Here is a 21482-nt window from a genome sequence, read left to right on the forward strand (position 1 = left end):
GCCTCCGCCATGTGTGGATCCATCCGTTGGCGTTTCACTGGCTGCAGCAGCACCGAAGGGTCCGGGCTTGATCCGGCCGTCAGCGGTGATTGGTCGACGTCATCGCCGAGCCCACCCGTTATCCACCGGTACCCGTGTACCGTGTACGTACCTCGAGCTTTGTTTTGTTTCCCGCCGGCTTGCAACGTCACTGCCGATGCCGTCCACACCGGTGCATGAAATCCCATTTTAATATCAATACCCATCTTCAAGCAAACCCCCTTTTGCGCCCCTTTCCACATCGATGTCAGTCTTCGGGGCATAACCACAACATAGCTCCTCATTTTATACTTCCTTACTGAGAAGATTGATTCACGGTTGCAACAGTTGTCCATGTTTTAGGCCAACTCCAATCTATGCATTCATCATTTGCTTCATATATCTATCTCCTCAGCCCCATCTGATGCTCACCAATTTGTTTTCTCGATCAAGCGATACACAGCTCATGGACTGACAGGCCTTCCTGTCGGAGCCCAGATACAGCCGGCTCTTACAACACGAGACCCTTGGTCTGCTTCATCTCCTTCAAGTTGTAATTCTTAATCATGAAAATAGCAATGAACCCAAACACCATCACCGAAGTTCCAGCGGCAAGCATCCGCGTCTGAGCATATCCGTATGCGTTCTGGATAGCGAGTCGCTCATCGCTGCCCACGGGATAGCTCAGCTGCGTATCGAGATCCGCATAGATATCCGCCAGACTCTCCAGCGCAGACTCGGGAAGGTTCCGCTCCAGAGCCTTCTCAAACGTGTTGGTCCAGATGGCCGCAGAGATGGTGTTCCCCACAGAGCCGCCAATGTTGCCGCAGACGCTCAGGAGCGCGAGCGCGGCGGCGACGTGCTGGTGGTCCACGGCCGCCAGGATAGCGACCTGCATGCACAGGATAAAGACGCTGCCACCAATGGACGTGAAGATCTGGCACATGACCAGGTATCCGACGCTCTGACCCGGCTGGCGGAAGTAAATCATGAGCCCCTGGCCAAAGGTATACAGCGGCACGCCGACCATCAGGAGCCAGCGGAAGCGGCCCGTCTTGGAGATGGAGAAGCCGACGATGAAGAGGAGCACGCCCGAGACGACGTCGAAAGTGTTGCCGACGTAGCCCGCGTTGGAGACGGAGAGATCGTTGACGACTTGCAAAAAGGAGGTGAAGTAGCTGTTCCAGCAGTAGTAGGCGACCTGGTACGTGATGTCGAGGACGCAGACGCCGATGACGGTCCTGTCGGAGAAGAACTCGAACTTGAGGAAGGGCTTGGGCGCAAGGTAGAGCTCGTTGAGAAGGAAGAGGGCGAGGACAACGAAGCCCGTGACGATCATGGCGATGATGTAGGCTGATTTCCAGCCGTCTGGGGCAGTGCTCGCGAGGGAAAAGGGGAGCAGGAAGGTGACGAGACCGCAGGCGAAGAGGACAATTCCCAGGACTGAGTGAAGCTAATCAGCAATGTTCTCGGGGCTTGAGCAATGGCAGAGAAGAAGCCCTCGTTCACAGGGGAAGAAAAAACATACCATCAAACTCGATCAGACCCCACCAAACATTCTGCACAAAGCTACGGCCACTAGGCTCGCGCACCAGCGTGCCGCGCTTCTTGGCCTTGTGAATGTTCCACTTCAGGATGCTGTACATGGGCACAGCGACGACGGGCAAGACAATGGAGAAGCAGCCAAAGCCCCAACGCCAGTTGACGTTGTTCAGGAAGCCCTCAGCGGCCTTGGGACCGGCAAACGCCGTGATGATGTAAGGCGAAGAGGTGAAGGCGAACGCCAGCCCTCGGTTCTTGACGTGGGTCGAGTCCGCCGTGATCACGTCGATGCTATACGTGAGACCGGACCAGCCGACTTGCCAAAAGACCTAAAGATTTCCTGCATGAGTATTTTGGTTGTTTTCTCTTTTCTTTGCGCCAATTTGGCGATCAAAGTGCGGGAAGAAGTTTGGAAACTTACGGTAGCGGCACAGTACGTGGCGAGGTTCTGGCTGGCGGCCAACATAATCATACCCAGCGTCGCGAAGAGCACCATGAGCAAGAACCCCTCCGCTCGGCCCCAAAGATCCAGAATCTTGGCCAGCGGGATGTACACCGAAGCCGTCATGGCGCTGGACACAATGTCGATGACGGGGAGGAGCGAGTGCGACTCAAAGTCGCTGGCGGCATACGGCGTCAAGCTAGACAGCACGGAACTCTGGAATCCGTTGGTGAGGTACAGAAACCACATGCTGCACAGGGGATTAAATGACCCTAATATCAGTCATGCCATTCCTCATGATGCGAGTCTCGCCAGGGTATGCGAGAGGTTCGAGGGAAAGAGTCCTTACAAGATGAAGATGGCAATCAGCGATTTCTTGCCCCACGTCAAGGTCAAAGCCTGCGCCAACTTGACACCATGCTGAACCTCCTGGCTGACCCTCTGCTCCTCGCCCGGCTTCTCGTCGTCAGGCGGGATCTCACCCAGTTCCTTATCATCGATGTTGTTGGCGGTTTCCGGCGCCGTGGTGATGGTCATGGGTGAGTCGTCGACCGGGGCCGGCTTGCGGCCGAGGGCCTCACGAAGATGCGAAATCACTGCCATTATGCGCTTTACACCAAAGACAAACAAAGCGGAAAGCGGCAGGAAGAGATTAATGACCAAATCCAGAGTAAGAAGAGAAAAGCGGCCGGTGGTTTGGGGGGTTCGCCTTGTAGTTAAAGACCCTTCCAGAGGAGGGCGCAAATACGTGCCGCCTTTCTAGCGTGCCACTTTTTGCGACCTCGCTAAGTTCTACACCATCCCATCACGAAGTTAGCGGCCGGAAGGATTCACCTTTGACCCACGCACACCACGTCCCCCTTTCAACAGCAGGCTGTGATCTGATAAGATGCGGCTACTCGTCCATACTTGCAGAGATCAGAGTGGAATAACGGGCACACACCACCACCAGCGCGCAGGAGACCGAAGTCGGGGCCGCTTAGTGTGCTTTCTTGCGCCCAGAAACCGAGAGGTCAGGAGGCGACCCATGATGGCGGCGGATGAGGGGCCAGATAGATCACAGGATGGATGGCGTTGGGGTGGGAAGACAAGACGGGACGGAAGAGCCCTGGAGGGGACTTTTTGCGAAGGATCCTGCGAAAAGCACAAAGCAGCTGCGGGCTTGGCGAGAGCAGACCCGTAGTGCCGGGTTCCCGACACCATTTCAGTGGGATGGGTGGGTGAAGGATACTCGGGATGGTGTTATCTGATTGATTAGATTAGATGGGCCAGACTGCAGACTTGGCCGGACTTGGCTTTGCGGGCCGGGGCGCTATCGCGGAAGGGGTCTGGCGCGGGGAGCTATTGGTAAGAGGGTATCCGAGCAGGAGGCAACAGAATTTTTTCTAAAGTCTCATCTTTGGGTTGCGCGGTTGCTTGGCGAGCTGCCTCTAGAGTCTAGAGGGAGCCTGACTGCTGGGTCTTTTCCGAGGTTAGCTCACCGGACGTCTCCCAATAACATCTCTTCTTCTCAGTGATTTAGCAGCTGCCCTCGCACCTGGATGCGTCTGACGACCCGGTCTCGGCCTCACGACTTGGGACTGGGAAACAAAGTCGGCCCCGGAGAAAGGTTTCCGGGAGGAAATAATTGATATCTGATTTCTGACTCGCACGAGATTCTCCCAAGCAGCGCCAACATGCCCCGGTCACATCTTGATGAACTCTTGGCTTCCCAGCCCTACGAGCTTTTGGCCCCCAGTTCTTGCATGGCAAGCCAAAGCTTCTTGGAAGATGGAGTCCTAGGACCACGCGCAGCAACGGCCGTAGAGTGATTGTTCCTCTGAGATAACTCTTCAAAGAAGGCAGGCATGTGAGTCGCGAGTTGGCGGCAGAAAATTCGCCGGAAGATTACGGACTCATAAGGAATGGGCTGCCAGCGGGTCCTGCTCCAAGCGAACGTGATACTTCCCTCTAGTAGACATCCATTACGTGATAAGTCCGGGAGAGCGATCTACTAGTCTCACTCTTTCCTGAGGCCGGCTTTGAAGAGTTTTTGCCTCTGGGGAGCGCCGGTCGGTGTATTCGGTATTGCTTTCCGGTGAAGGCCTCCTAAAGGCGCCAGTACCTGGAGTTAGTATCTTTGGTCTCTAAGCAGCAATATTTGAAATTTCGAAAAAACAATCCGAATCCCAAATCTATTGACTGATTCAACAAGATTTTCGGGTCGTCTTCGGAACGTGGGGTTTGTAGTTCCGCCCAGGTGGCGTGATCTGATCATTTGGTGCTCTGGGATCCCGCTCCTTCAAGAATGTCAGCATTCACCACGTCGAGGTTGGCAAGCTGATTGTTGAGCGCAGGACCGGGGAGATGCTCTTGGTTTCGTTTATTCGTATAATAAATCAAGTAGACAATAAGACGAGGGGCAAGCTATTTCCAGCAGATGTATCTTGGGTGTTTACTGGCTAGGAGTTCGAAGCAATGAGATGATAGGTGGCTACATGTCTCCATGCTCCTCGAGAATGCCATTGTATCCATTCTTCTTCGTCTTATTTACTTCACAAAACTCTGTCAGAGCAACCCTGACTACGGTTCCTTCTCTCTACATAAGCCTGAAAACTTGAGGCAGGCTGAAAAACCCTTCCAGGCTTGAGTGTGGTCCCTTGATCTCGACACCCAGTCGAGGCCATGTCCTAGACGTGTAGTCAATGATGCCGAATCATAGATTTTCAAGACACCCAAGCCCTTTGAGTTTAATTGTGAGAAGGGTAATGTTATCTGGTCCGAGAATGGGCGAATGACCGACTTGGGGTACTATTCTGGGCAGATACTCCGAGATCAGTTATCAACTCGTAAATTACCGTAGGAGTAGGTCACTCAGGGAATCCCAGCGTCTTAGAAGGGACATGAGATGTTGGTGAAGTGGCAAAGGGGTATAGACATTCTGGCTTCTTATCTCTCACGAATCTAGGTCCCCTCGCTTGGTGTATGGGTCGGCTTCCAATTTGCTATAGCTCGTCTTGCGAATAATTTGCGTGGTCTGATACCCAAAAGCTTGACCACCTGAATTCTCATGACCTCCCACCTTTTACATGTACCTTCGTTTGCTTCCATGCCTCTTGGATAGTTTCTCTCTTAAGACCCGTTCTAGTTCGCCCTGAACCTTGTCTCTATTCGATGCGAAACGACGGACCGTCATTTGTACATGAACTACCCAGCATTAAGCTTTAGATCTGAGTCCATGAGGTGTAGTGTGCTTGAAGTTAATAAGTTCTAATCAAATCTCCACAAGTGAGCCTCTTCCGTGTAAATATTTTTCTCATTTGTCTTTGTATGGTCATAGCAAAACGTTGACCTCGGGTCATCTTGATTCTCCAGAATCTGGATTGGGCATTCTCAAAGAAGCATCAAATCGGTCGTTGCAACACTCGCAGAGCTTCCGGTCAAAGTGCTACAACATAGCCTTGCAGATTGTTCGGTGCAATGATACTGGGGATAGTATTGCACTTCTTCAGGCCTACCCGTACATTACAATCACGCTGACATGATCATGTCGGCTAACTATGTTGATCATCTTGGATGCTAGCCTCGTAGAAGCCTCTATGGCTACTTTCTGTGGCATTTGTCACTTAGTACGAAGGTATGCCCCATGGAACCTTTGTAGGTACGCGGCTGCCGTCATTTGTTTGTCTCAAAAGACTCTCTCCAGACACGCGTATCCGAACTCACAAGAGAAGCCGGCAGATCACTCATGATCTAACCAAAACATGCAGCCATGGGCAATCATCACCAAATCTGGGCGCATATCTGGCGGCCAGGGGCATGGGCAGAACCAGACATCTGGCTATTGCCAGGAGATAGGAGCGGCGGTTTGGTCATGTACCCTTCAAGTATGTTTTAGGAAGTTGCGCTGGAACAAGCACTCTGGAGTTAATCATCTGCTGAAGTCTGCTTTCATGCCTCCACGGACATTCGCCTCCCCATATCTAGCATCGAATACCCTCAAGGAAAAGCCATTCCCAAGACACACCTTTGCACCAAGCAGCTTTCTTGGTGTCATATTCTTCTAAGACGACGATCAGGACTAGTTTACGTCTCTTTAGGTATGATCTGGCTACTACGTAGTATCTGTTCCGTCCCGATATCTAGATACGCAAAGAAAGACGTCGTCGCGCTTCAGCGAAGGCAATCTATCGAGTCACCTTCCTGTACTCTGCATTTCTTTGCGCAATGTCAATGCTACGTGATAGTATTTAGCAATCAAGAGCGGCACACCATTGCCTACTCGCAGATATTAAGGTGTCTTCCTTCGGGGTCTGCCGCGGACATCAACAGCGTCTCCTGGTCCTTGACCTTTTACAATCAAACGTCTCCGACAATTCTGAGTATGAGCGTTGAGTCTGAAAGGTTTCTCTCTGGTAACGTGAAGATCTCAACGGCAAACGGGAACGACGGCATAGCACTTTCTCCGAGTGCCATCCCGCCTACTCGAGAGAACCTCAACAAATAGGAGGCCAAACTCGACGAGGCCAATGGCACATCTTCCCAAGTCGAGAATCATCCAGACAGATTGCTTCGCCATATATAATCAACTTGATATTATCAACTTGTCTGAACTGAATTTCACCAATTATCAACGTAGGAGTAATGCTCAAGTGGTCCAACCCGGTCTCGACGTCAAGAAGAAGGGCATGACGTTGACCCACACATCCTCCGTCCTACCGTCTTATCCAAGCATTGATATGCTCTTCTTCTCCGCCCGAGGACACGGAAACAATCGGCGCCAGGACTCGGTCAGGTTCATACCCCAATCGAAGAAAGGCGGCACAAGCAACCCTCCCATCTAAACCCTCCTCAAATACTCTGAAACCTCCTTAACTCTCCAGCTTCACACGATCCATGGGTTTATTGCCCCTTAATCACAGGCCGTTTTCTATTCCACGGATATGAATGCAAGCAAGTACCTACCACCACGAGCGACAGTTTAGAACCTGGTCAGTTTCCTTCCAAAGTAATCACAGGCGACGCTGGTCCATGTCGACGGTAGACCCGTGCATGGTAATGTGCCTTAGCCAGGCACCCTGATAAAACGTGGGACAACGTGAAGAGCGTCCCGTCGAACAGCAAAGTTATCTCTAAAGCGAAAAGGACAAGAGCCTGCAGCTCATAACAAATGCCAGAACCTGATGCTGGCTCGCCATTCGAGCTATGGGCTCCCCTGAACGTAGTCACCATACGCCTTCCCACAGATGCCGTTCCCTCTTTGAAGGCGCAGGCACTCCAATAAGATCAGACGAACGGGGACCGAAACCATGTGGGAAATACGGCATACGACATCGATCATCTCATCTCACGCGCGTTAACCCGTAAAACGGTTCAGCACGGCTCTCCTCCAACAACGAATATCCCCGTCCCGCGAAGCCTCCCGACCTCTCAAGATCCAAGTCCCGAGAAAAAACGACTACATTGAAAAAGACTATCGTCCGGGATCCCCCCAACCCTTCTCGCCGTTACGCTCCAGCCGCCCCGGGTGGATTTTACTTCTGGATCCTCGCATCATGCCTACGATGTCCCGAATGTGACTCACCACCACCATTCAAATCCACCCACATCGCCACACATATTCAAGACGCAAAAACCCAAGCTCTAATTCACAACCAAAAAAAACCAGTCGGTCGTCAATGAAAAGGTCCAGGCCGAAAGACATGGGATTACCCGAAGCGCAACATCCCGCACCACAAGGCCAACGCATCAAACATTCAGAGTTGTCCCTTGCTTCCCCCCCCCCCCCCCCCCCCCCCCCCCCCCCCCCCCAAAAACCCCCCCCCGCCCCCACAAACCCCCCCCCCCCCCCCCCCCCCCCCCCCCCCCCACACCCCCCCCCCCCAAGGCCACCCCCACAACCATCCAAGTTTTCCCCTCCCTCCCCCCCCCCCCCCGACCCCCAACCCCCATTGCATAAAACCCGTCAATGCGCAAACACAATCCCGCCCTCCCCCCTCCATCGTCGCAAGGCAAGCCCAGATGAAGTGAAAGCAAAAAGGAAGGAGGTTGGAAACCTTGGAAGGCTAGAATACCGCAATCCATCAACCGTATCAATAATCGAACCGCTATTCTCTAGTAGGGCTTCATCTGAGTCCAACACTGGCAAGAAGGTAAAAAAAAAACAAAAAAAACCAGTCTCCAGTGATGCTAGAACCGTGAAAACTTCTCAATCATTCGACAATATTTCAATCATCACTCTTATCCCCCCCCCCCCGGCGGACATCCCCTCAAGGGTCTTAATGCTGCCTATTCAATCTTTATTTCAGCAGGCCTCAGCCAAACCCCTTTCAAAAAGAAAACGCTTACCGACAGAAAGAAAAGTCCTCCCTGAGACATGCGCACCTTACAACCGTTACACAAAAGGGAGAGAGAGACAACACCACCACCACCACCACCACTTACCAAACTGACCCTGACAACAAACCCAGCTCGAATCCCACGCATCCCAAATCTCCAACCTCCCCCCTTATCTCTACCTCAAATACCGAACCCAGAATAAGCCATCCAGCAAACAATCTCACAAGACATCAGAAGCCAGCAAAAAACCATGCCCCATGCCCAAATGCACAGCTCACATCCCGGCCCCGGCCCCCATCAAATGGGAAAGTCCACAAGTACCTCCGTACCTTCCCGTTTCCCTGCATTGAACGCCTTAGATAATCCACCAAAAAAATTACGATTATCCACCCCCTAAACAGGCTTAGCCCCGTCCTCCATGTCTCTAGTAATGTCACTCCCAAGCGAAAAATGTATCACTCACACAATTTCAGACGAAGATCAATCAATCAATCAAAGTAAGCTTTCCCAGCTTCAGATGAACCAGAACACGTCGGGTCCGGGAGGAGGGATTCAGGAGCTATTCGCATACCAATTTTTTTTCTTCTCTTCTTTCGTGAGGAAAGCAGAGGAACGATAAAAGTATCTACACAAGGAGGGATGCACCCGCTACGTAAGAATGCGTACTCCAACAAGCCAACACACAAGTGACAAGGAACCCCCCATTTAAAATCACTCGCATAATGAAGTGACTTACCTTATCCAACGCATAAACCTACATCATCACAAGAAAAGTCCAATGGTAGGCCTCCCGCCGCTCCATCCCTCGTCACTAATGCAACAGCTATGATTAGCCCGGGGAGGGAGGGGGGCAGGGGGATGGATGTGGGTGGACAATTCATTTCCCGTGTGGGCTTTCAAGAAGCTCGACCCTCCCCCCTTGTGTGTAACCATCACGGACCATAACACAGAGGCCCAGCACCAGGCTACCAGCCAAACCATATTCATCACTGAGAGACTTCATCACAGGACACAAACACAAAGACATGGCACACAATAATAGAGGGACCAGAAGATATGACGAAAAAGTAGCAGAGAATTTTTACTCTTTTATTGTGCCTTTGTACAACTACCTTACACGTAAGGGAGTCCAAATGCGGGTATACGAAAGTCTCGAGGGCTCTCGCCCCGACTGGGTAGGGAGATACCGTATCATGGTCGTCCCCCCATTTCCTTCTCTCCATCCAGAAATTTCCTTCTGGTCATCGAAAGAGAACGAATCCAGCCTTGTCTCCAAAAGTAACGTGCGGACCAGAAACCGATTCCTTTGGTATCCCTTTGCATCCATTGTCGGCCAATTAGGGGATATCCGGCCTTCAATGATCAAAGAAAAAGGAAACAATCTGTCCACCACTCTCGAAATGGTTGGCTCCAAGGTGCGAAAAAAGTAAACCGGCCAGGAGGTGTTCGTGTGCTCAGTGGCCGCATGTTTTCCTTCCTTGAGCGAGTCCAAGAGTCCTTTTCCCATCGGGTTCAAGTCCATCGAGGTCCCGCCAATCCGTCGAAAAAAATCCACTGTGCTTCTTTTTTTTCCTCCTTCAAGAATTCCCATTCGGGTCGAATCTCATCCTGAGACCCTACAATCTGACCTTCGCTGGTGTCCCTTCATTGGTGTGTTGTGAATGATGGGTCGGGGGTGTCGATATCTCGTCGCCTGGATCCCAACTTCAAATTACCGTGAAGGATGACCGCTGTGATTCCAATCCTTCACCCGTCCTGGGGTGACCATCTCGCGAACGTAAAAACTCTTCGTTGAGGTGTGTTGTGTATGTAATAAAAAGCCGCTGAATGCTGTTGAGAAAAAATAACTCGGGGGTTGTTTGGGGTATGATCCGTATTCCTTTTTTTGGGACACTTCTGCTGAGTGAAAATGGACTTTGTTGCATAAAAATCAAATCGCTCGATGCCATGACGTGTTGATGAAAAAAACCATTCTGTATGCATGCGGCAAACAATCTTTTTTTCCTTTTTAATCCACTTCCTGGGAGATCGCTCAATTGCCCTGCCACGGGTATAATGAGGGGAAAGCTTCGATTGCCCGTATCGTAGCGTTGGTTCGCTGTGTGAGACTCCGCGGGGGGTTCGACCCGTGTCAGTCGACGTTTAGGCCATGTGGTGACCTGTCGTATGTTGGTGTACAAAGGGGGCGTATTGCTGCTGCACTTGTTGTTGCGCGTACGCCGCTGTGTTGGGTTGCGGTGTCGGGGTGACCGGACATCTCGGCGGCATGGGGTATGCGTCCTTGTTCACGGTTCCATATGCGGCGCCATCAGGGGTGATGGGCGGGGTCATGTATCCTTCTACTACTCCTGCGACAGCTCCGTGGCCTTTGTGGGGGGTGCTGTAGATGTTTGAGTGTTTTGAGGCGGACTCAGAAGGCGGACTCGGAGGGACCCCCGACTGGGCTCGCGCGATGCTAGCTTGGTGAGCCATGAAAGACGCAAGCTTCTTGGCGACGCCGGAGAAGTGTGATGATGAGTACTTCCTCGCGAGGGCGACGGAGGGGCTGTGCAGGTGTTGAGAGAGAGTCAGCAGGGTGACATTCTCAACGTGGTCCCACTCTCCATCGTTGATCTCGGGCTCGCCAAGGATCGCTCTTGCCAAGGCGAGAGATGAGCGAGCCATGATGGAAGGCTTGGTGGAGACGAAGTCGCGGTGGTACAGGGCGATCTCGCAGATGTAGGCAGCCATGTGCTCAACCTCAACCTTGTCGTGCTCCTCAGCGACGATGAGCTGGGTGAAGAAGTCGACAGTGGGGTGGCCAATGGTCCACTCGAGGGTGTTGAGGACGTGCATCTCCATCTGGGTGAACATGCCGGCGTCGTACAAGCCACAGCACATGTTGTTGAGTTCGTGGATCTGGGGCACGCGGTCCTTCTTGTCACCATACTTGGCGGCGATCAGGAGAGCGGCACAACCGACGAGCTGGTAGTGTTGCTTGTAGACGACACGCTTTGAGCAGTACCGGTCGAGGAGGTTGACAGTGAGGAAAAGAGTCTCGGGGAGGAGGGCGAAGGCAGCATGGGCTTCGATGAGAAAGTCGATGAGGTAGGGTCTCATGTACCATTGAATCTCTCTTTGCATGTCGATGAGATTGGCATCAGGCATCGTCTCATCCTGAAGTCGGGTGTCAGTAAAGCCGATCCAACTGAGGCCAGTGGCTGCTCCTTCCTCTCATTCTTACCTCCATGTGCCTCATGTGCTTCATGATATCCTCCAAGTACTCGTCACCAGCTATCCGGGAAAGCTCGCTGGCGATAATCTCCTGCCGTTGCCTCGCAATCATCTTGGCGGCGTCCCGAGTGCCCATTCGCGGCCGTTGGGGTTCGTCGTGGTCCTCTGTGAAGAAGGTAGGATCGGAGTGCTGCTGTTGTTGTTGGTAGTACGCCATTTTGAATTGTGATGTAGTGAGTCGAGGGCGGGTATGAGGGGGGTTGGCTGACGGGTCGAAGTTCCGAAACGGGAAAGAATGACGATTAAGTTCTCCAGGAAGCTTTTTTGGTGGTCGGAGACGGAAGGACGTGAAAAAGAAACGGTAAAAAGTCTTCAGAATCGGTGCTGTGAAAGAGTGGAATGGTGCAACCGAGAGATTAGAATATTAGTATTAGAATGAGCGTGTTGAAAGCGAACAGGGTCCGGCAAAAGAGTGACTGTGGCTGGATGAGAAGCCGAAATGGTGCGAGACCGAGTTCCTCGTGTGAGATTGACGGACGGAAAGGTGGCCGGGAAACTGGCCGTTTATGAGAGAGGTCGAGTGGATGGCTCTAAAAGAAGAGAAAAGATTGGGTTAGCTCGCGGTTCGTTTAGACGATTGCAGGCGCTCGAGGGAGCCTAGAGTAGTGGACGAAGTGAGACAAGCAGCTGTTTGAAGGTTGACGACGGGCGCGATGAAGGAGCAACCGGCTTCTGTAAATACCGCTTGGTGCCGATCTAAAGGGGGAAGATCTCGAACTCAGATAGAGTCGCCCTGATTCGACCAGTGGGTGGTGGGGAGACGGATTGGCACGAGGGGAGATGGAGAATCATCTAGACTGGCGTCTCTTGACTGGGGGGCTAGGCAGTGAGAGGACCGTAGGGGCAGAAGGGAGTGAGTAGAGGGCAGAGGCTCAGGAACTGGGAAGGGAAAAGGGCTGGAGTGTGAAGTGATGGCGAGGCTTACCGCCACGGTTGTTGTGCAACTTTGACTGTCAAGACAGACGAAATTGAGACAATTCCTGAGGATGGGATTGGGGGAGCGACGAATGAACGTATCCCCTCAAGCTATCCTAACCTCGGACTGGTGGTGGTTTTGGTTTCTTGGTAAAATGCGGGGGGAAACTTTGTGTACGTGGATCGCCGAGTAGAAATACCACAACGGCACGCAAAAGCTGTGGAGGGAGGGAAGATGTGAAGTTTAGACACCGGGCTCTTAACAGATGCGGTAACGTAAAGGGGATGATGAGTGCTTGTAGTGGAGATGGTGGTGAACGGAGAAAGCTCTGGGCAGGGGAAGGTTTGGAAGATGGAGACGAAGGTTCATCCCGTCATCAGGCTGGACTGGTCAGGGCAGGTGGATTGATGGTGGTGAATAGGTAGGCCAGGCGCACATCTTCATCTGAATTACATTGTTGTAGTAAAGAAAAAACGTACCTTTTCACAGATGGTGCCCGAAGGACAAAAAGGGATGATCTATAATCCTGGTGGGATCATATATGAGGTATTCTCGATGGTCTGACAAGCCTTGAGAGAGAGCAATAGTGAACCAAAAAAAAAGATTCTCCTGTAGTTTTCTTTCCTTGTCGAGGGAACCTGAGATTGGGAATCCACGGGGATGAAGAATCGGGCTTCTGGAGAACGGGGTTGCTCGAGAAGCTTTGGGGCCGACACAATCCAAGATCGCAAAGGGGCTCTTGGAAGGAATGAGGGCGGGATGGCAGGCCGGCGGAACGAAAGGGAGCTTTCGTGGTAGTCGTCGGAGGGCCGAGGATGGGTGTGTGGGTTTTGTTGCGTCGTGGAAGTTGCACGTCTGAGTCGAGTTCCTTTGGTCGTCGTGGAGGCGAGGAATTCTTCAGGGGGTGATGGGTTGGTCGGATTGGTCGTCGCGGGAAGGGCGGACGGTCGGGAGAGGGATGCAAGGAACGGGAGGGACGTGGGAGTCTTTTTTTCTTGTCTTGTCTGATGAAAGAGCAGTGTAGAAAATACCAATCAAGGTCTTCTTCACTATATCTTTAAATCGAGTTCCAGTCTCTTTCTCTTTGTTGCGGTGGTCCTGCTCTCTTGTGGCTTTTCCGGTCACACTCTGCAAGCTCGAAAACCTGGGAATTGGCGAACCGTTTCCAACTGTCGAGGATTGTCGGGGAGTTGATGGGAGAAGAAGGGGGGCGTGTGCAAGATGAAGCTGGTTCGACCTTGACAGCTTTGGGCGTGGTTGGTGGTGGTGGTGAGTTGGGAGTCGAGGGAGACGAGTCGGTTCAGTCAGGGAGGGGACGTCGCCAGATTAAGTCTTCTCTCTTTCTCCTACCTTCCTCTTTTTTCCTATTCTCAATTGGGGGGGTAGAGGATTAGAGAATGGAAAGACCCTTTATTCGTTTTCGGCGAGCAAAGGAGTCAGGAAGGACTGTCTTCGGGGAGAGAGGAAGAGGAGGGAATGAATGGATGGGGAGGGACGAGGAGGAGGAGAGAAGGGGGAGGTGAGGGTAGGTAAAGGGTTGGAGGAGGGCCGAGGAGATGAAAAAGGATTGGAAGAGAACCAAGGTGTTTTAACAGGCCGGCCGGCTCGAGTACTGCGGTACGTCTGGGACTCCTCCTTTGCAGTAAGTTGGGAGGGAAAAAAGGTACTTTGGGGCCCGCTGCTGGATGGGTACAAGGACCAAGTACCTACGTAAAGGTGCAGCTTTGGCCCTTTTTCTGAGGATGTGTGTGTGTGGGCGGGAGGTGCGAATGTCTGGCTGCGGTAGGTGTGTATTTCGTGCCTGCCTAGGTATTCCCTGACGATTATTACCTTCCTGTCTACTGCATAGTATGTGTGGGAGTGAAGGAGCAGGAGAGAGGGTGGGTGGGGCGGATGAACGAGGGAGGCACGGGAAGGAAAGAGAGAGATAGAGAGACAGAGAGACAGAGCGAGAGGAGAAGGGGGAACGGGAAGGGTGAGGTGGAGAGGGAGGACGGAGGGGAGGGGAGGGGTGTGTGAGAGAGCAGGTGCGAATGAGCAGGTGGTCCTGGTGCGAATACTTGGAAAGGTACGAAATACTTGCTGCTGGTGCTGGTGCTGGTGCTGGTGCTGGTTTTGGTGCCGACCAAAGTGCAAGTGCAAAGTCCCCCCCAGGTGGATCCCAAGAAACGGCACGGTACTTTCTATTGCCGCCGCTCTCGCATATACAGCCAAAGTATCTTGTTGTGATATCGACAGGGAAGAGCCCAGGCTAGGCACAGGGAAGGGGAGAGACTGGGGGAAGCGTGAATGACCGAGAGGTAGTTCCGCACCTAATACACAGCATAAAGATACATGGAATCGACGTACCTCTTCTCCAAGACCGCCTGTCCTAGTATGACTTTGTACGTAGTAAGGTAGATAGCTTCCTGCCTGCTGAAGTTACTATTGCTGTTGGGCTGATGCGCCTTTTGTTACTTTTGATGCTGGCTGATGGATACAATCAGGAAATCCAGCAGACGACTACTGTACAAACACCTCAGGTCAGCAATTACCACTCCATACGAAGCACAAAGTCACGAAACTGAGGCTGCCCTATGCGTCTGTTCTGTAGCCCGCGCAGTGGGTGGTATTACTTGCCTGTATGGAATCCGCATACGTTACGGATACCGAGGAACGGACTGGACTGGATGGAGACGCTGGACTCACTTTACTTGCAGTGAGCCGACCCTCTTTCTTCCTTGCAGATGTGCCCTGCAAGTGCAGCTGCGCGAAGCAGGCTGAGTGAGCTAGGTTCCTTGCCGACCAGCAGTAGCACCACAATGCTGTCTCTCTTCTGTCTCTGCTTCGTCTGCCTTTCGCTGTGATGGATGCCTTGGTACGGGGTACCTAATAATGAAGCCCGCAGCGAGGGAAGAAGCGAGGGATGAGGATGACTGCGTCGACGCAGCAGGTATACAATCCAATTGTCGACACCGCTCGCCGCTCGCCTGCCTGCCTGCTTGCTTGTTCTGTCGACTGCCTCTTCTCTGACGATTGTCTGATTGTCTTGTCTGCCTTGTCCAAGCACGTTTAACAAGTACGGTACGGTCTCCTGCTGCTCGCCGTGCCTTTCGTCGTGTCTCCTGTCTTGTCTCCCGGTCGTCTGCGCGCGCCACCCCCAGCAAGCCGAATGCCTGTCGACAGCGCCGCCCGCCGAGAAAGAGCGAGCGCTGAGCAGTACCTTTTTGCTCAAGTGGATCGTCAGAAAGTGTGAAAATGAGCGAACTGGCCTTCGATTGGATCCGTCTGGTGGTGCTTGTGGTGCGCACGAAGTAGTGGTGGTGCGCAGCAGCAGCAGCTCCTGACGAGCTTTGGTCTCAGTTTGGCCTGGCCCACCCGCGAGACCTTTGACACCCTTTCTCTTCCCCGAATAATACAGGGCGACGGGGCAAGCTAGGTACCGTACAGATACAGAGTTCCAGTGGCAGTGGTGGTGGTAATCCGTAACCGTAGGCTGGCTGGCTGGTAGCAATGCCAATCCGAAATATCAAATGTCCGGTTTTGTGCAGCAGCTCCGCGCGCGTTTTCCTTGTTCTCGAATAATGCTTGGGCTTAGCGCAACTCGGTACCAATGTGCCTTTGCTCTATCCTCAACTTGAGTCTTTTCTGTCTCTGCCTCTGTTTCTTTGTGTGTCCGAGAATATGGTACGTTTCCACGTAAGGTATCACCCGTAAGATACGGCCCGCAAGAGGAAGCAGTAGCTTGTACAGGACAAGGTTGGGCAGGAGGCGTCAAGACTTCAAACGAACAAAGCCAACGGATCGAGGTTCTGAAGAGAGAGGGGAAGGGGATTGGGAGGCAATGGGGCAATGTCATTCGACGGCGCCGACCAAGTTCGATCAAAGGAACGGCCTGATGGACGGGGTGGACTGGGCCGGTCGAGGAAACCAACACCAAACAATACCGATGCTGATGCTGATGCTAGTGCTAATTGCTGCGGCAGCTCAGGAGTGAAGCATGCCAATTACAACCAGCGCCCGTCTTTGTTCGTTTCGTAGAAGCCGGTTCTGGGGCCGTTCCGTTGAAGGAACTCTAGAAGCCCGAGATGGAGCCTCGGTAACGTTCTCTTTCAGGGCTTACGGATTACCCAGAGCGAACGGAGTACAAAGCCAATTCGCTGGATGTCAGAGTCAGACTTGGCCCAGGCTGAGGCAGTGGCAGACTGGCAGCAGGGTGGTAGTCGCGCTCGGGACGGATGATTGGTGCGTATGGAATCGCCTGTTGAACAAGGTAGTTGGTTACTGTGTTGTTCCCACTGGACCAGTGGACGTCACGGAATTGAGTTGTGCTGTGCCGTTGTTGGTATGAGGTGGGAGGTTGAGGAGTGAGGACTGTGCCAATGCGTGCCGAGCGGGTGTCAGGTAGTACGATGAAGACCCGTATGAAGTACACCCAAGCAGGGAGAGTTACGTGAGTGGTGTATGGTGTGTGTGGACTGCGGGCGAGTGGACGGACGGTGGCTCTCGGGACCAGGTCCAATTCAGTCTCTTTCTTGGCGTAGAAAGAGATAATCCTGGGATATGAAAAGCAAGACTGGAGCCGCTTCTTCCTCAGATTCTACACCAAGCTTCTGCGTGTAATGGGTCGTGTTTGTGCTAGGCAAGGCGAGGCATGGATAGGTGATGGAGAGCCAGTGATACCACGCAGAGGCGTGTGTGCGTGGTGTTGGGAGCAGGGATTAACGGGAAGGATAGAACGCCCCGCTGGGATTGGCTCACGACGCGGTACGGATTCAGATGGTTTTTGCAGGGTTTCCTGGTTCGTGTGTTCAGTGTGGTGTGGCGTTCGAATTTGCTTTCACGGCGTAACCCGTGGGCTTGGGACCAAGGTACCACGGTATCCGTACACTTTGCAGCGTCGCCGGTGGATAACACGCAGCAATGTTGGGAATACTTCGTGGGACCGCCCCAGCACTGGTTTTTGGCGATATGAAGCGTTGGAAAATGACGACGATATGCCGTCTATGTGGTCCACTTCTCGAAGCCCGGGTGTACGCAGTATGTATGAAGTACTGTGCAATAGTACCAGGCGTGGATCACTTCGTGGGTTTGGTTTAGGTCAACTATTCGGAATCGACAAAGTGGCTTGTGTGTCTCGCTCGTGCATCCGGGATCGTGTCAGGCGTGTCGTGCAACGGGATGCGCAAGGTACGGAGTACGGATGCAGTATTCGTAATGTGCAATAATGAAATGGGTGACATAAGCTTTCGAGGATAATTCGCATGGCATGTCTGGGTCCGATGCCCAGGACGGCGATTGATATAATGTCCGTCATTCCACATAGCCCTTCAACGTGGCCTCCTTTCCCAGGGCCCGGGTCGTGGTCGAGCCGGCCATGCTGTTGTTATCTTCGTGGATCGTGAGACTGTTTGTTGTTTATTATTTGTTATCGACATCTCGGACATTGTGAGAAAAGAAAGCCACATTAGATCCAGGCGGTGTGTGTATGTTTGTTATGCACGTCTGTCAAATCCTCGTGCGTTGTGCATCGTGCGCATAAATTTCAAGCGCGGGCCTTCGTCGGGACGGGCCTCCATCAGAGAGAAATTGATGGGAATTGATTGAAGACATAACTTGGTATCCGTTACGTGAGGTGAGGTGGTCTGCCGTAAGAAACGCGAGATGGACAACGGAGAAGGCAGACCCAATCAAGGCTGCAGTTGTCGTCAAATGTCAACAGCACCCGCACCGGCCGTCATCCACTCAGCGGTCGAGCTTCTAGAAGGAAACACCCAACCCCCCAGCCACACTTTTGCACCTTCCCACAGTTCCCAGTGGTTGGTGGTTTCGGGACGGAGGACGGGCCACGGCGGCCGCGGCCGGGCTGGGAAAGAAGGGATGACGATGTCACGATGTATTTTTCTTTGGTTGTTGCACTTTTTTTCTTTCCTTTTTTTTTTTTTTTTTTTTTTTTTTTTTTTTTTTTTTTTTTTTTTTTTTTTATATTTTTTCCCTCACCAAACCCGGGTTTCTATTTTTTTTGTTAGGTTTATGTGTCCCCGATTGTTTTTTTTTTTTTTTTTTTTTTTTTTTTTTTTTTTTTTTTTTTTTGATTTAATGGATTACGCTGACATATCGTCGCCAACCAAACCAGCGATTGTGCAATCATATTGCGTAGGATTGAGCTGCCTCGACTGCTTCGGACGCACAATACTCTTGTCTCCATTCACTCAGGCAACCCAGCATTTTTCCTCAGATCACTTACCAGAAACGCAGATGAAGAGACGATCAATGCCAACTCACGGCCGAATCTAATCATCTATACCTGTACCCCGTAACGGAATACTTCTACTTCCCACCGGGCTCGTGATGACTACTGTGTAAATTTCACCTGCCTTGTCCCGGTCTTGGGCTTGGCTCTCAAGCTTCAAGTAAAACTTACCGCAACCTCCGACTGTCCACCACCACAAGTCATTGAGGTGCATGCATGCTCTTACTACAAAAACGCGAAAACCACACGTCCGTCACGACACTCGGACGTATCGAGATTCGAAAACGGCCCATCGTAAATGGAGTAGGGGTTCGATTAAATGATGCACGGGATTTCTTGTCTGGTGTGTGTGTGCTGTGTGTGATTCAAGACTACCTAAACCTGGGAAAAGCCAGTGCAAGTGCCAGTGCTGCAGTCTTTCTCACAGTTCAATTACCCATTCTCGGCACGTGCGCCCGGCCTACGCACCCCCAGGAAACTTGATACTTCCGGCCTTTGCAGGAACGGACGCTAAGGGGGCAAAGGGGGGAAGGATTGCTGAGACTTTGCAACTGTGCAAGAGACCTTTTTTCCAAGCTTCCATCCTGCTTCCCCTGCTTCATGTCAACGATTGGAAACCGAAAAAAGGCTAGCAGGAGACTTGTCCGGTGTCATCCAACTACCCTTTGATCGATCCATCGTACGGTCTGATCCTCGTCGCGGTATCCATTTTCGGCGAGCGCGTCTTCGCAATCCAATCTCACCACGCTCACTTTCAGCCTTCCAGACTTCAGGGCGTGGAAAGCTGAAGCTTCCCGCAGCGCGCGTCCGACAGAAACCCAACCAAACGCCTAGAGCCGCCAATTCAATACTTTTTCAATCGCGGTGGTGTGGAGCAAAGCGTTGGCTTACCTCATTAATTGGATATGCTTTGGGTTATCCGGATGCAATGGGCGTTTTTATGTTCCTCCCTAATGGCCCCAAGAGGCGCAACCACTTTACCAAGTTGCATGCACAACGATGGAGACGGTTCAAGGCGTACCGGGGGGTGAGAACACAATTGGTCGCCTTGAAGGTTGCCAATTGGTTCTTCGTTGGAGATTGGCTCTGCAGGTCCAGATCCAGCTACAAGAATTGAGGGCTTCTTGTGACTTGTCATACTTGTCCAAGTTGTCCTGGAACTCTCTGGTCCTCTTCCTTTACGGATGCAGTTGAATGCACCGTTTGCCTGTACGAAAAAGAAGCAAGAAACCAGATGCATCGTGCATATTCTCTCATTACGCGCCTCTCCTTGCCAGTTAAGAGCATGGAACCTCCCGGCCGTTAGGTACATAAGTTGTAGGCATGTCCATCACTCCATCCTATTTGCGAGGCTATCCCCTGTCCATGGACCTGTGAAATCCACACATCCTAATCCTAGGGCTGGGCACGCTTACGTCGGAGTGGAATAGTTCCTGGTTCTTCCAGCTGCTACAGCACGGCGCAGTTATGCCGTGAAAATCCACCCGGCGCTAGATACGTTTTCGGGTACCTTCTCCACCTGGTCCTTCAATGTGAGTATGTGTCCCTTTCCTGCCGAATAGAAAGGTGGAAAATGTTCGAGATGAATATTGGTTGTTCATCAATGCCTCGAGGCCTGGAAGAGTCCCTCAAAGATCTATGCGTTCAGAATCAACGGGTATATCAGAGTAATATCATATTTCCCACATGGAGGGGGTTTTGCGTAGGGAGAGACACGACTCGTCGCGGAGGGAACGGACAGGAAACGCCCGACTTTGCTTTTTTCTGCTTCTGGTTTCTTTTCTCTTCTCGAGTATCGAAAAGTCTCCACGTCGGAGGATCCTCACGCTTGCAAGCTCGCCGGTGCCTTCCACCAAACTCGGCACCACCACACTTTCGTTACCATTGTCCATCGTGATCGCTTTCCTACAGCGTGAGGTAGTTTCCATACCTTACGGCACTCACTTCCTTAGGCTCTTCCCAAAGCCCAGTTCAATATGCTATGTACCACTCTCACCTAATCTCCAAGTCTCAGAAGACGCCCTGCCCCACGCTTCCACTAAACTAAAAAAGACACGCTTTCCTGGCCCTTACAGGGGAAGGTCTTTCGATGTCCAATCAGCTCCCTCCAATTATGCCCCACCACGAACCAAGGAAGGGGAAGAAGGAAAGGGCTTCCCGAGCCCTCGGTGGCTCTCGCACTTGCCCACCAGTCACAGCGCGCCTTCCCTACCCCCAGTCGAGCAAGTGCCCCCCACCCCGAATCCAAATCTCCAAAAAAGACTTTTACCCCACACCGCGACAGTCCAATCAGACATCCCAGAAACGCGGGAGCACGCGAACGTCAAAAAGACGAAAAAGAACGGGCAGACGGGATTTTCTATTAAATATCAATGCGTCGTGTTTCCGTCCAGTCAACGGCCTTCTATCTTTTCTTAGCATCGCCCGTTGAACGCGCGTGGGCACTGACTCTTCTTTTTCTTTTTTCTTTTTTATTATGTGCCTTCCTTTAATGATACAAACTCACTGACTTTCTGCGGGTTGCAAATCTCGCCTCAGAAAAGGGGACCTGACGATCCTAGGCGGTCAGACTTATTGGTGCAAGCGAGATGGAACAATAATTCGTCATGGATGGAAATGGAGAATGGGAACCGAATGTGCCCATATGGAATAATTCCAAAGTTACCGTTGCAGCGAGTGATTCTCCAATTCCATGACTGGGAAAGTCTCAATTCGTAGATAGTACCCGCCATAACGCTACT

The 21482-nt window shown here is 52.1% G+C and overlaps 5 protein-coding genes across 5 annotated transcripts; 2 read left to right on the forward strand and 3 right to left on the reverse strand.

The window, feature by feature from the left end:
• Window positions 1-529: 529 nt before the first annotated feature.
• CPAR01_00982 (MFS siderochrome iron transporter MirB) lies at window positions 530-2605 on the reverse strand (the record flags this gene model as incomplete). The annotated part of the gene is made up of 4 exons (XM_060485272.1): window positions 530-1461; window positions 1547-1889; window positions 1982-2252; window positions 2352-2605. The coding sequence occupies 4 exons, from the start codon at window positions 2603-2605 to the stop codon at window positions 530-532; spliced, it is 1800 nt and encodes a 599-aa protein (XP_060356129.1).
• A 315-nt stretch (window positions 2606-2920) lies between these two features.
• On the reverse strand, window positions 2921-3205 carry CPAR01_00983 (uncharacterized protein; the record flags this gene model as incomplete). Its single annotated transcript, XM_060485273.1, has 1 exon — window positions 2921-3205. The coding sequence occupies one exon, from the start codon at window positions 3203-3205 to the stop codon at window positions 2921-2923; it is 285 nt and encodes a 94-aa protein (XP_060356130.1).
• A 7257-nt stretch (window positions 3206-10462) lies between these two features.
• CPAR01_00984 (cyclin domain-containing protein) lies at window positions 10463-11750 on the reverse strand (the record flags this gene model as incomplete). Its single annotated transcript, XM_060485274.1, has 2 exons — window positions 10463-11476; window positions 11544-11750. 2 exons carry the CDS (start codon window positions 11748-11750, stop codon window positions 10463-10465), a joined length of 1221 nt encoding a protein of 406 aa, XP_060356131.1.
• A 7326-nt stretch (window positions 11751-19076) lies between these two features.
• CPAR01_00985 (uncharacterized protein) lies at window positions 19077-19373 on the forward strand (the record flags this gene model as incomplete). The annotated part of the gene is made up of 1 exon (XM_060485275.1): window positions 19077-19373. A coding segment is annotated over one exon (297 nt), but the record flags the coding sequence as incomplete, so codon positions are not given.
• Window positions 19374-20427: 1054 nt separating this feature from the next.
• CPAR01_00986 (uncharacterized protein) lies at window positions 20428-21159 on the forward strand (the record flags this gene model as incomplete). Its single annotated transcript, XM_060485276.1, has 1 exon — window positions 20428-21159. The coding sequence occupies one exon, from the start codon at window positions 20428-20430 to the stop codon at window positions 21157-21159; it is 732 nt and encodes a 243-aa protein (XP_060356133.1).
• Window positions 21160-21482: the final 323 nt, after the last annotated feature.

Source organism: Colletotrichum paranaense (genome assembly GCF_030867605.1).
Source record: "Colletotrichum paranaense strain IMI 384185 chromosome Unknown Scaffold_1.1, whole genome shotgun sequence".
Lineage (NCBI taxonomy): Eukaryota > Fungi > Ascomycota > Sordariomycetes > Glomerellales > Glomerellaceae > Colletotrichum > Colletotrichum paranaense.